Genomic DNA, 13948 nt, shown 5'->3' with positions numbered 1-13948 from the left:
TTTTTGACCGTTCCATAATGGAGCGTGTCTGTATTTTTTGAGCATTATCCTCAGCTTGGATTTTCTTTTAAAAAAATGTTTTACAAATAAATGCACACCACCGTGTTTATTACTTTAAAATCTTCCTTAATGCAGTTTTACCTTCCCCTTACATTTTTCAATCCAGCAACACAGATATTTCATTGTATATAATGCAATCTCGTAATGTTAATTGGATTCTTAGGAAGTCTAAGCAGGAGAGCTCTCTTTCTAGACACACTTCTGTGCTCTTTGCACTCTAAGCGTGCTATTCTCTTTTCCATTTCTCAACTTGCTGCAGACTGTAACTAAGTGTAGTTAGTTAATTGGGTTTAAGGTTGGAGCATAAATCAAATTTTCAGACCTGTCTTTGAACTATTCAGTAGTTTCATCTTTCAGGTTGCATAATCTGCGAGTCCAAATGTTCCTCCTGTACTTTATTTAATGCTCTATTAAATGGTTGTCATTCTAAAAAAGTCATGTTACCTAAATGAAAAAGAGATTTTACCTAACGCATTTGACAAAACTAGCTATATTTTTCCCGTGTTCTACATGTACCTCAAGGTGCTAAGGAAGTTATTCCTCAGCGTATGAGATTTTGTAACAGCACATGGTTGCAGGTGTTAAACCAAAATGGGGATTGACAGGAATCTTAAATATTCATAATCTTCCAGGAAAGAGGCAAAGAGTAGATGAGGAAAGGGATGCAGGTATTACGGAGCAAACTGACCTGATTGATCTACAGCTAAATTTCCTGACATTAGGGAGTGGCTGCACCAAGTCTAAATGTTTTCTCTTGTATTAGTTTCATTTTAAATTCAGTGTGGCTGGGCCTGCCACACTGACTCGAATACACGGGCAGTTGGAACCTGGCTCTGGCTGCCCACTGTTAATGAGCTGTGCTTTCAGCCAAGTTCTCTGGGACAGCAGTCTTGCTTCCAGGAGCTTGCGGAAATGATTATCCTGACCAAAACAAAGTTTTGAAATCTTAAAAATATTTACATTCTGTTTCAGAGGAAAAAAAAGTTAAAATTTCAAATTCTGTGAATCAGTAACCCAATCAAAACAAAATAATAGATTAGAGTAGTTGAAATTCTTTCACCTCAAATTTGTTTCTACATGTTTTGATAAATTAGCACTTATTTCTAGATAGCAAGTCCAGAATTATAAGTACAATGTCTTTATCAAAGCATCTTTTTTCTCTTTAGAAGATATTTCAGATGGTGGGTTTATGTTTTGAACAGTAAAAAGCCCACTTTCTGAACTGTTTCCTTTCAAGAAATTAGGACAGTGGAAATTATTTTAAGAAAAATTCTCTTCTACCCATCTCCCACCCTATCAAAATACGACTTTGGCAACCTGGCAGGCCTGTGCAGTATGTTAACTCCCTGTTGTCCTCTGGCTACCCTTTTCCAAGCAGTGATGGCTTGACTGAGGAGATAAGAAAAGCCTCTGGATGGCAAAGAATTCCCTTGAGATGGGTCGAGTACCAGCAGAAAGTTTTAGGCTGCAGATGGAAAGAATAAGATAGTAATTCCTCACTGCAGTGATAACATTTCTATAGTAGAGACAGTGTTTCTATCCTCCATGTGAGTTCACCGCTGGTTTATTTTTGTGGACCTGTTAGTCTTTGATAGTCTGGCTATGAAAATTGTTTCTGGTCTCTGCTAAGTGTATGTAGAGCTCCTGTTCTGTTTTGGAGGTTTGTTGTTTAACCTTCAAATTAATGTGTTCTAGCATTCAAATCATTTGTCATTAAAATGTTGCGTAAAGAATATCTGTATCAGGGATACTGATACTAGCAGAGGTAAGCAGGCTAATTTAAACACAGACCCCTTCTACCTCAGATCTGGATGCTTGAACTTGGTTGGAGGATGACACAATTAGTTCATTTCATCAGTAGCTATAACGATTGTGAAGTAGCACACTCTGAAAATGAGTGCAGCAAAACACTGGAGGCGATTGAATATTGAAGCCGTCCAGGTTGGTGAACTACTTCACTGTAAAATGGTTTATCCAGATGTCCCTGTTGTCTCCTGCTGAGAGCAGCAACTGAACTTTTCATATTTTACATTTGAACTTTTTCATATTCTACAGCATTTATAATGACCTTTTTAAACTCAGATATTTTGCTTTGTTATGTTAGGGAAGCCGCTTTATTGGTCAGTGTTGAATAAGGACTCAACTTTTGGGTTTGCACACACTCTTACACTTTATAAGCAAACCTCTTTATAATGTTCTGAAATAAAATGAGCATGTGTAGTTGTTATAACCTGTTGTTTTTTTCTCTAAGCATTTGAAGGTTTTAAAGGCATTCAGAATGGATATTAACTAGATCTAATACTAGATCTGACTTCCATAAGTGACACAAATACCGATCCTGCAGGACTCCTACATATGGATGCAATTTCACAAATTCTCTTTATTTCAATGGGAACCTGCTCATGTTTCAGTTTTGCTTTTTCTACAGTTTTTCTGTGTCATTTCAACCCTTCACCTTGTAAGTAAGGGATACTGTCAATTGCACAAGGATGTCAAAAAACTAAATAATATATGAAGATACAGAGCATTGTGTAAATAATGAATACCGTTCATATTCTTAATAACAATGCTATAATTACTTCTGCACAAGATAAAAGGCTTCTAATGCAATTATAAAAATACCATATTTTGACTGCATGCTTTAATTGTATAAAACTAAATTCTTACCCTCCACTTAAAATAAGTGAAAAAGTGTAGCGATCATTCAAAATGGTACCAGAATGATAGGAGTGCAACACGTAACCCTCAACAGTAATAGCTATTTTAAAATCCGGATACCAAATAAATGTGGGAACTGTTCACTCGTGAGTCCAGCATCAGTGGCAGAGCAGACCCAATGCCTGTGTTAATCATTTATTAATCAGAACAAGCAAATACAACAGAAACATCTCCCAAAGAAAAGGAGTGACCTACAGGCTCTTTCTGATGACTGCCCTTCTTCATTTGCTGTTCTTAGCCCCCCAGCGAGGGTTTTTTGCCTTTTGCTTTTCTACAATTCTTCATGACTTTAATATGTTTCTCTTACACTTTTCTCATTGTGCTTTCTGACCCTGTGGGTTACTCATTGTACTGGTGGTAGCAGGGATGACCTGCAATGCACGTGTGATTCATGCACCATGTAAAGCCCAGGTGAAGTCACTGTGACTCCCTGGGACCACAGCAGTAGACCTCTTTGGACAGAGAAGCAGGGATGCCCCTAAGACCCAAGGCAAGGTCTTAATTTTTATTTATTTTTAAAAAGGTTATGAGGAGTGAATATTGAGATAAATCCATGGAATGCAACAGATTAAAAAAAAAATTACCTAATGTTAGAGATTCACTCTACACATAACACTTCAATACTGATGCAACTGACAAAAGAAATTAGCATTTCCCCAAATTCAGCCATTTATATTACAGGTTATATCCTTTTTAGAACAATAAACTGGCAGTTACTCCAGCTGAAGTATGAGAGTATCATGAGTCCTCTTTTAACAGCATCAAAACTGTCATTACATTTTTGTTAGGCTTAGAGGAACTCCTGTTGTTGTGGGCAGCTCATGTTGCTGTTGGTCCGTGTGGCAGCGATGCCAGTGCAGGGCGGCTTGCACGGGGAAGTGCTTCAGGATCAGGCAGAGCTACCTCCTCCCAGGACACTGCAGCGAGTGGTTTAGAAAGGCAGGTGCTGCCGCGGCTGTAGTCCTGGACACACAAATGCAACTGAGCCTCAGTCATGTTTCTTTTCTTCTCGCTGGTTGGAACAGGCAGACGGTCGGACACATTTTCTACTTCTGAAATTCATCGTGGTCCTTGGCACATTTGCTGTTTGACTGAAGTACTGAGTTGGCTGGAATTCGTCCCGTTCCAGATGGCCAGCTTCACGGAGTACTTAGGGCATAGGTACAATCAACGCTGTGTGAGCTAACGTAGACCAGCACTGACTCTGCTGTGAATGCGATTATATATCGTAACTGGACAATTAAATTATTTTTGCAATGTAACTGTCTCATACAGAGTTTAATAGATTTGTTTCCCTGTGTATGAAATTGTTTTTCTCACAAAGGCTTCATCCATTATGTTTTGGATAAATTTCATACCAGGACTGTACGTAGTATAAATCCTGTGCGCAGTTCCCATTGATTTAGATGTGGATTACTAATTCCCTTGAGAGATTTTGAATTTCTTAATTTAAATTTATAGAGATCTGGCACTTCTGCCTCTTACATTAAAGTTCAGCAAAACATCTTTGCTTATAAAAAGGATGGAAAGGAAACTGCAAAGGACATGTGCTTATACGCTTCCCTATGTAGGAATGACTATAAATCATGTTCTTCAGGAATTTTGTGATTCATCTTAAAGTCTTTAGAAGACAGAAGGTAGATGAAATTTTTTTTTTACATTTCTTTTTTTAGGATTGGAATCTCTCATTGTACTGTTAATTCCCACCATTTCCTTGCAAAACAAATATTTTAGCAGTCTCATGATTATGTTCTAATTTGTTTAGCTTAAGCAATTGAAGAATTATTAAAATTCATTAGGTTATAAATTTTGTGGATTGCTAGCTCATTTATATTATCTATCATTGCTACTTGGATAAACACACAATTAGATTTATGGATACAAAGTAGTTGAACACAATGTGAGGAAGAAAATGCTAGAGTTTTCAAAATATTTAAATCATATGCCCCGTTCTGGTGTTCTGGAAGTGGGAAAACATGTTGGTTCATTTAGAAGAGATAGTTTATAATATTAAAATTGTCTATTTAGTATAAAGTACAGTAGGCTTTCTTAAACTGCCCCAACAGTTGACATTAACTAAAGCAGATTAAAATATGTTATTTTTAATAAGAACTAAATCATGCACAACTGAACATGTGTTTACTAAAAATGTGGTTTGGCCTGGCTGAAGTGTGAGAGAACCCTAGGTAAAGGCTTTCACAATGGCTTTTCAAACTATAAGAACAGAAGAGCCTTCCCTTTTGAGAAGATACAGAAATTATATGATACTTGGTTATCAGTCTGATATGTATGTGGGGGGTGGTTAGTTTTCTTTTTATTTTTTTTTCTTGCTTTTTTGAGAACTGTTTTCTTATTACTGCACATTGGTCCTGATTGCAAAGGGAGAATCTGGTTGCTGTTCTGGCTCAAATGGGAATGACACATGTCCAGTTTCAGTGCAGCTACAGCCGGGTGGCCGATAATGTTAACTGAAGTCATCCAGTCTTTATAAAGCTGTTATCTCTTCAAATAACGTTACCTTATTTGTCTTTACCACAGTGCCTTTTCTCACTTCGTGCAGTTACTAAAAAGTTCTAAAGTAATTTTGATAACAAAACCACAAGACAACTGTCCTTGCAATGTAATTTCCTGTGCCTATATCCCAGCACATTTAATATTGGATCTCATTTGTCAAAAACAAGCAAGCAGCTCTCAGCAGCCTGTATATCTTGGCGTTTCAGGTGGGGAAATGGGAGAACAACTCGCTGAGCCTGAAGTACTCTGTCTGGCCAAGGTACAGCTCTTTCGCAGACAGCGACCCAGACGATAACCATTTGAGCATTGTCACCCTGGAGGAGGCTCCCTTTGTCATAGTTGAGGATGTGGATCCTTTGATGGAAAGTTGCCAAAAAAACACAGTGCCATGTCGTAAATTTGTCAAAATTAAGTAAGTAAATACACAGCATTCCTATATTTTTTTGAGTGCAAAATATATTCCCCTATTTTTACATTAATTATTTCCCTTGCTTCTTTCACTGTATAATTGTGTTCTGATGCTTTGATGTTCTTTTCCTCTTGCTTCCTATCTTCACTTTTCCTTCTGTATTTCATTTTCTTTCCCACACAGTATGCTTTTGTTTGCACATCTTCCTTTTTAATAAGTTGGAAGGTTCTGGTTATATACATGTAAGTCACATTGAATTAACAAGATAGTGAGATTGTAGAAAATTCAAAGTCAACTAGAATTAGCCCTTTTCAGTCACATGAAAGAGGATTGCATTCTAAAATGGATTGTTTTAATGAGTTCTCTTTGGATTGTTTCCGGTTATGTTGAAATATGCCTGTTTTAATTAGGCTTTCACAATTTCAGAACGTCTCCTGATAAAAATGTATGTTTATGCTGAAGTTTGGTGCAGGATAAACTACTCCAGCATAAAATACTATTGTGACATACAGTCTAGAGAGAAGTGCCCTCCTTTGATTGCTCTATAACATTGGACTAGTCATTAGACACCAGTGGAAAATTTCTCATTGTGCATTTATCAGTGTTGTTTCACCTGTTCTGTGCTTCAGTTAAAGTATTTATGAACTGAGAAGAATCACAGAATCATAGAATGGTTTGGGCTGGAAAGGACCTCAAAGATCATAGAGTTCCAATGCCACCGCCATGGGCAGGGACACCTCCCACCAGCCCAGGTTGCTCAAAGCCTCATCCAGCCTGGCCTTGAACCCCTCCAGGGATGGGGCATCCACAGCTTCTCTGGGCAACCTGGGCCACTGCCTCACCACCCTCACTAATAATAACATTTTTTTACTGAGCAGATATTAGGGGATATAATGCATGTTTTGGAAGATTTCCAGAGACTGCTAACTGATAGTGCACATACTTCCTAAGTCCAGAGAAACATTTTTTTTTTCACATAGCTGTACTTAGTCAAGTTCTAAACTATTTTTATTTCAATTTTCAGTTCTTTCAAAGCCTATAAACTGTTGCATTGGCTTCTGAAGATTCTTATACTGGAAAGTTCTAGAGGTCATGAAATGAGCATTTCAGAAAAAAAATAAAGGGAAAGTCCTCCACTTTGCAATCAAAGGTGGCCTGAAATTCACCTTCTCAAAGTGCGGAGAAAGGTGCAGCATCCGTTTTCATCACAGTGAACTGCTGTGCCTTTATACAGCTGGCGTGTTGAGGAGTTCTCTAATTACTAAATGACATGCAGTCTTGTGTCTTGAGAGTAAAAGTAGTAAATAAATGTTTAATCTAAGCCTAAAGAGAGATTAGCAAGAGGAGACTGTGTCTTGATGGAGAAATAAAGTGCAGTAGGCTGGATGCTGCAGCATAAGGCATGTCATACAAGGTTGACGCTATCTTCTGTTTACCTCTTGCCAAGCAACTGCATTGTGCTTAGTAAGAGCTACAGACACCATATAAAGCATCCTGTGGATTGTTTCTCCATCAATTCAGAAAAACATGATCACCCACAAGTGTGACAAAACGTTGTTTCACAGTATGTGAATCTTGCTGTTGTGGTGGTTTTGTTTTTCCCAGAAGAAATGTTTATGTCTCTCTTCTCTGTTGACAGCAACAAAACTAACGAGGGGACCAACGTAAAGAAGTGCTGCAAAGGGTTCTGCATTGATATCTTGAAGAAGTTGTCTAAAACTGTCAAGTTCACGTATGACCTGTACTTGGTGACTAACGGGAAACATGGCAAAAAAGTCAATAATGTGTGGAATGGAATGATTGGTGAAGTAAGTTCTGTTAGGTAAAAGAGCTCTTAAGTAAGAACTTAGCGATGTTTGGTTTTAATTCTTTTGGAGAAATGAGGTATTCTCTACTAAGTAATATTGGCGGTGTCTTCTCTTTGTGGCTCAGGTGGTATATCAGCGTGCAGTGATGGCTGTGGGGTCTCTCACCATTAATGAAGAGCGCTCCGAAGTGGTTGACTTTTCCGTCCCATTTGTTGAGACTGGGATTAGTGTCATGGTGTCGCGGAGTAATGGCACAGTTTCACCATCTGCTTTTCTAGGTATGACCCTCCGACACTCCAGATCATTTAATTGCATTTCTATAGAGTTGGGTAGGCTTTATAGTTTGTTAAGGTATAAAGTGCACTGACATGTTTGTCAAGTTTGGAATTTTACATTAGGAGGTTTGTACCATGTTGATGTGCTCATTAACGGGATAATTAGCACGTGGAGATAGTGCTGTTGGTTTCAGATGCAGTAAGTGAACACCAATGATAGTGATTTCAATATGGAAAAGAATCCCCCAAAATCTTCATTTGGGAAAATTACTTCCTCCAAAACTGCTTCTTTACAAACTAATTTATGCTTGTTTAGCCCATTATAAATGGTTTCATATATTTTTAACATTTACATTCACTAAATAATTTAAAAACCCCTTGTAGAATAGCTAATAAAAAGAGACTTCCTTATGCTTAGAAGAGCTCTGACAGCTAATTTCATAAGTTACTTCTGGCTTCTGAACACCATGCTACTGCACTGGAGAGCTTCTGATCATGTCTCCATTGATGCAACTGACCAGTGGAGTTTGTGATGATGCAGCTGAACAGTCGAGATGTAGCAAAGAAATGAAAGCCTGGGCAGAAAGGAGGTGGGATATAAAGAAACAAAGACTTTGGTCTTATTTCCTTGTTTCCTCCTTGTTTCAATTGTTCATTTCTGCTTCCATTGTTTCCCTCTCCTTCTCTTTTAGTGCTTATTGTTTACTTCTGTATTTGGTGGTTAGCCTGAATTTACCCAAAGCTAAAAAGAGAATAAGCCATGAGATGGATAAAAACTGCCTGGAATGCTGTTATGTTCCTCATAGTGTATTTGGGCCCAGCATTTTTAAAGATATTTTGCACAGGAAAATAGTGCTAGTGACAGGAAAATCATTTAAGTGAAATTGGGAAAAAAAAAAAAAAACCCCAAACCAATATGTTCCAGATATCGTAGGGAACAGTTTATACGTTCAAGTCTGTTGGGTCAGCTGTGATGCCATTTTTGCATCATGGTTTCTTTTTAGATTGCCAAGTGTAAGTTCTTCACTTCCACTGAAATCACTTGTAGCCATCGAGGAGCAGACTGTTGGTGCAGTATCAGCTACAAGTGGGCAAATAATTGGATTCTCTTGCACAAGAGTAATCATTGAGCCACAGAGCTTATTTCTCATGTCTGTTCCACAAAGACATATTACAGAGGTGATGCAAATAAATATAACACAGCGAGTAATCAAATAACTTCCCAAACCTGCTGATACTTAAACAGATTTTGTTGGTGGTTAATATTTTTGTCTAATGAATAAAAGACTTTTTAATGAAATTTTAAGAGGCTGTATTTTTAATAAAAATATTCTGATAGTGTCTTTTCATTTCTGTAAGTCATTGACTTGTAAAGTTAATTAGTTTTTTTAAATTGCAGTTGCAGCATGTTGAAATTATCATTTGAAATATTAGTACTGGTGTGTTTTATAAACGTGTTGCAAGCGCAGTTGATTTTTACTCTGGACCCTGCTTACCTCTTAAAAATCTGCTTACCACTACCATCAAAAGAGAGGCTGCTTTTACACTTTTCACAACATAGGTATTAGGTTTCTAAAATGCATTTAATATTATTGGTTTAGTTGGACGTACGTGTAATTCAAAAAGTGAAAATTATCCCTTCTTATGAAGCTCTATAGAATAGCATTGCTTTTGGAGAAGTCTGATTTACTACACCAATAAATCAAGTCTGTGCTTTCAGAAGCGTGTTCTGATTTTTTAGACGTAGATTAAACTACCACTTTACTGGAATTGACTGTGTGTTTCGATGAGGTGTGCGTAGCAGTAAAATGCTTTGCCATGCAAAATACTATCAGGCAGATAACTGAATTTATTCACAGACTGATTTTGTTTCAGTTAAGTCAATATCTAAGCATAGAGTCATAATTATTTTAAAATATTTTTTTAAAAATCTGTCAAGTATTAATTTTTTTTTAAAACAGCACTTAATGATGGTTCATTACATATCTGGTTTTGTGATTTGTTACTATGAATGTAGGCAAGCACAGGATTTAGTCTGAACTAGACTGCCCATTCAGTGGTTGTGTCCAGTATATCTCAGTAACTGACATGCTGACAGCCTCTTCCTCATTATCTGCTCTGTTCTGTTTCTATGTAGGTGACTCCTTCAAATGAGAATTTTATCCACATTAGAACATTTTCATATCACACTAAAATTCATATATGCTAGATCCACAAAAATTTTTTTTAAAGATTCTGTGGAGATTTGATTCAACTTTATTTAAACAGTGGAGTAAGATATCTTTTTCATTGCTCAGTGTTCTCCATTGCCAATCATTTGAAATGTACACCGACAAGTCATACATTAGTATTTTTCTGCCGTATCATAGCTTTACTGAAAATTACTATAAAACCTGTTGTTTGCCTGAGGGAAGTTCTTTTTCTGTCCTTTGAGAACCAAAGACCAGTGCTGAATGTGTAATTAGATCTCTAATATGACAGGAGGATCGACCCTGGTACTCAATTGATTTTGTACTTGTTCAGTCTTCCTGCTCAGTATTCTAAATAGCTTTTTATTTTTTATTGCTTCTTTTAATCCTCCACCTCATTACCAGACTGCTTAAATTATTAAAGAGCAGTCTGCTTAAACTGTTGTTTATAGCTCACTTTTTCCCATCAGCTTGTTTTGCCCTTTGCCTCATTTAGATTTTGACAAATTACCATTTGCTGTTTCTACACAGTTGCTTTTGATAAGAGTTTTATCAGGCTTGCTTTCTTCTGTGAGAATGCTGTCAAAATTGTATGATAGTTTTATATGAATTCCAATTTACTCCAGTTAATATGTGAATTCATAGAACATTTGTTATTAACTGTATTTGGCTACATAACGTCCTTTACCTGTCTGCATCTGAACAGATCTTTCTCTGCCTTTTAAGAATTCAATTTTTTTGCTAACTTACTATTCTCTTCCAAACAAATCATTATAGTCATTGAAAGAACTTCATAACATCTCTTAAAAAATAATTAAAAAAAAATACTGTTCCTTAACTTCATCTTGAAAATAGAAAGAGAATCGTTTGGATTAAAATTTTGCTGCCTTGCCTTTTCAGTTCACATCCAGAATCACCAGTGGGGCTACTTGGAATTTGGTCTTTTCTTGGTTCCAAATTTCTGAAGAAATTGTAGCAAAGGCAAGTGATCTCAGGAGACTGCCGTGCCTGGGCCCAAGTCATTCCACTTCGTTCTAGTTCTGGGTGAATCACTTGTGCTGACTTGAGCAAGGTTCTGACTGGGCTATTGGGCTTAACTCACCTCAACTCTCACTTGCAGCTGTTTCCTGCAATGATGGAAGAATTCTCAGTGGTTCAAATCTTAAATTCAAAGAATGAAGAAGTTGGGACGGAGGAACCACTTGGGCTTTCAAAAACAGACAAAGCATTGGAACAAACTGATTTGTTGTCATTTCAGGTGCTTCTTGATTCTGTTCTGACATGAAATAGTATGCTAAGACTTTTTTTTTCCCCTCAAACTTCAGAGCACACTCACACTTGCATTATCTACCAAAATTAGGATATAAAATGCCTACAAATAAGCTGACCTAACAAAGAGATGCCACTGTGCCATACAAAACCTTTCTTACATACGCCCTTATAGCATAACAGCTACCACAGGGTCTCCTGAAATGACAGAGAATTTGTGATTGGGCAAAGGTGATATTTAAGAACTTTGTGTTATCACATACTATTACCATCTTCAGTCCTTTCAAAATGTTGGTGCTTAGTCTGGTATTTGAAACTGCTTTTAGTTTTCTGTTCTAACCTACTTCTTTTACTTAATCATGATTTTTCTGTTTTTTAAAGTGACATTGAGTTTTCCTTAAAAATCCTTTGATTTCAGAAATTTGCTCCCAGATGAGAATGAGACTTTCAAAAGGATATGTTTGCAATTGGTAAAAACAACATCTTCATTGCAGGTAGATGAACGTGAACATGGAGAGAAAAAAAAATTCAGAAACAAAAAAATGTACTTTGAATGCAAGTATTTAGCTTTCTTCTCTAGCACTTTTTCTTGGATATAAAATGAGAGAGAAATCTGCTTCACTGAATTACCAAATGTATTAAACATATGCTTAATTGCTTTTGCTCTGCAGAAACACAGTCATAAGGTTTGGACCATTCTGTTGATAAATGCATATAACACGGGCTAAGTAGAAATGCGCTACCTGAGTGTAGACTGAATAAGCAGTGAGTCAAACCAATTATTTGTCGACAAGAAGCATGCAGCCTTTGTGTTTGAATTGCAACTTACATTTAAGATTTTGACTGTATGAATTTTGTGTATAGTAACAACAGTTCCTTATATATTGCTTAGTTATTTGCTAGGATTTTGGTTGGTAAAAGCTAATTTGAAGAAAGCTGCTGGGCTTGCCTAGCCATAGCCATTAGAATTCTTGTGCTGCAACTGGTTTAATGAACTGTGTTTCTGTTTCTCTTGTCTGTTTTGCTACAGAGCCTTTTAGTGCTTCTGTCTGGGTGATGATGTTTGTGATGCTTCTCATTGTGTCTGCCATGGCTGTCTTTATATTTGAGTACTTTAGCCCTGTAGGATATAACAGGAACTTAGCACAAGGGAGAGGTAAGCTTTGCATTTTACACAACCCTAGAGCTATAAAAAAATCATATATTCCCAGCCCTTGTCCTCCATCTTTTAAAATAAACATAACATAGGAGTAAAACAGTAAAAGCAGCTATGAAACGATGTCTGCTCTTAATTTAAAATATGATTTCTTGAGGGTCTATATGCTTATGTTTGTATTCTAATTTGTTGGAATAAAGACACATAGGTAAGTGATATCAGAGAGAGCTGTATTCAGGCAGTGTTTGGTTAGTATACGGTATCAGCTGTAGAGTGTCAGCTTAAAAAAACATTGGAATAAGTTTTACAGACTCCTGACTCGTATGAATTCATGGTTAGTTCAGAGATAATGATCTGAACTGGTGTGGTTTGGTGGGTAATCTGGAAAAACAGAAGTTACATTGTATGTAGTATTATACGGTCCTTATAAAAATTCTGATGAAATGAGAAATTCTTGAAATGAGGCCATTGGCAGAAGGGCATTGCTTCTTTTGTAGCATCCATGGTTATAGAAACCCCATTTGTAAAATATACCAGCACAACAAATGTACTACAGAGCTTGCCTTTCTCAGTGACCCTGCAGTGGTGTATTATCAGCACTTTCACCTGAGAATGAGGATTCCATGTACTGTGGTGCCCTCATCCTTCTCCTTCTCTGCTTACAGTTCAGAGTGCAACCTGGTTTTGATTTCTAAATCACACTTGCCTCGTTTTATAAAAAGAGATCTTCCAGGTTTGTGAACACTGTTCTGGACATTTATTACAAGCTAATGGCTTCTTCTCAATTGTGATTGGTTTGCTCCCTGAAAAGGGGGATTATTGTACTGTTCGGGTTACGTAATCGTTTCAATAAGGTGGTAAAGGTGTAACCTCTGTCCAACATAAACACTGTGTTTAGAAAGGGGAAATGAAAGGTGGACATAGGCACTGGGGACCTAGGGGCTTGGCTGTTCTTTTCTGTGCCCCTTCATGTGCCAGAATTGATTATTTAGCGTACTTACAGCTACAAAGGCACATTATGGCACTAGACCTTCGAAGCTTAGCTCTAGAGACTTGCCATGAATCCAGCTGACATTCATTTAAAACATGGGAAGTTTAAAATAAATGGGAATCTTTATGAAGATTGCTCCTTTCCCCAGGCATTTTTGGCAGGATGAAGCTCCACGGTAATACAGTCTCCAGCAGCATAAACAGAACTTTAGATTGTTGTCTTGGCGTATGCGTTCCTTATCATTGTTGCTCAGAAAACACATATTATCTCTGTATAAACAGAACTTTAGATTGTTGTCTTGGCATATGCGTTCCTTACCATTGTTGCTCAGAAAATACATATTATCTCTGTATCAGGTCCATCTTAAATGCCTCTAGAAGGTGGTTTCATAAACCAAAACCAGCTCCATTGTGTTTATTTTACTGCATTCTATCTTCTGAGCACTGCTGCAGAATAGAAAGAGGATAATCTAAGATGTTGTGCTTGATTGCTTTGTGAAAAATTTGCACAGTAATAGAGAGCATTTCCACTGAAATGAGGACATGTACTGAGTATACCC

At 37.2% G+C, this 13948-nt stretch overlaps 1 protein-coding gene across 1 annotated transcript in view; it reads left to right on the top strand.

Moving 5' to 3' along the window:
- LOC104467573 (glutamate receptor ionotropic, NMDA 2A-like) overlaps positions 1 to 13948 on the top strand; it is a gene marked incomplete at both ends in the record, with an annotated part of 43816 nt that overhangs the window by 21841 nt on the left and 8027 nt on the right. The window contains 4 exons of the mRNA XM_010081401.1: positions 5499 to 5704; positions 7341 to 7509; positions 7634 to 7787; positions 12273 to 12398. Of these exons, the coding sequence (XP_010079703.1) occupies positions 5499 to 5704; positions 7341 to 7509; positions 7634 to 7787; positions 12273 to 12398 (655 nt within the window). The remainder of the gene's footprint in view (positions 1 to 5498; positions 5705 to 7340; positions 7510 to 7633; positions 7788 to 12272; positions 12399 to 13948) is intronic.

Source organism: Pterocles gutturalis, unplaced genomic scaffold (genome assembly GCF_000699245.1).
Source record: "Pterocles gutturalis isolate BGI_N339 unplaced genomic scaffold, ASM69924v1 scaffold18161, whole genome shotgun sequence".
NCBI lineage: Eukaryota > Metazoa > Chordata > Aves > Pterocliformes > Pteroclidae > Pterocles > Pterocles gutturalis.
This window is presented reverse-complemented; position numbering and strand designations above follow the sequence as displayed.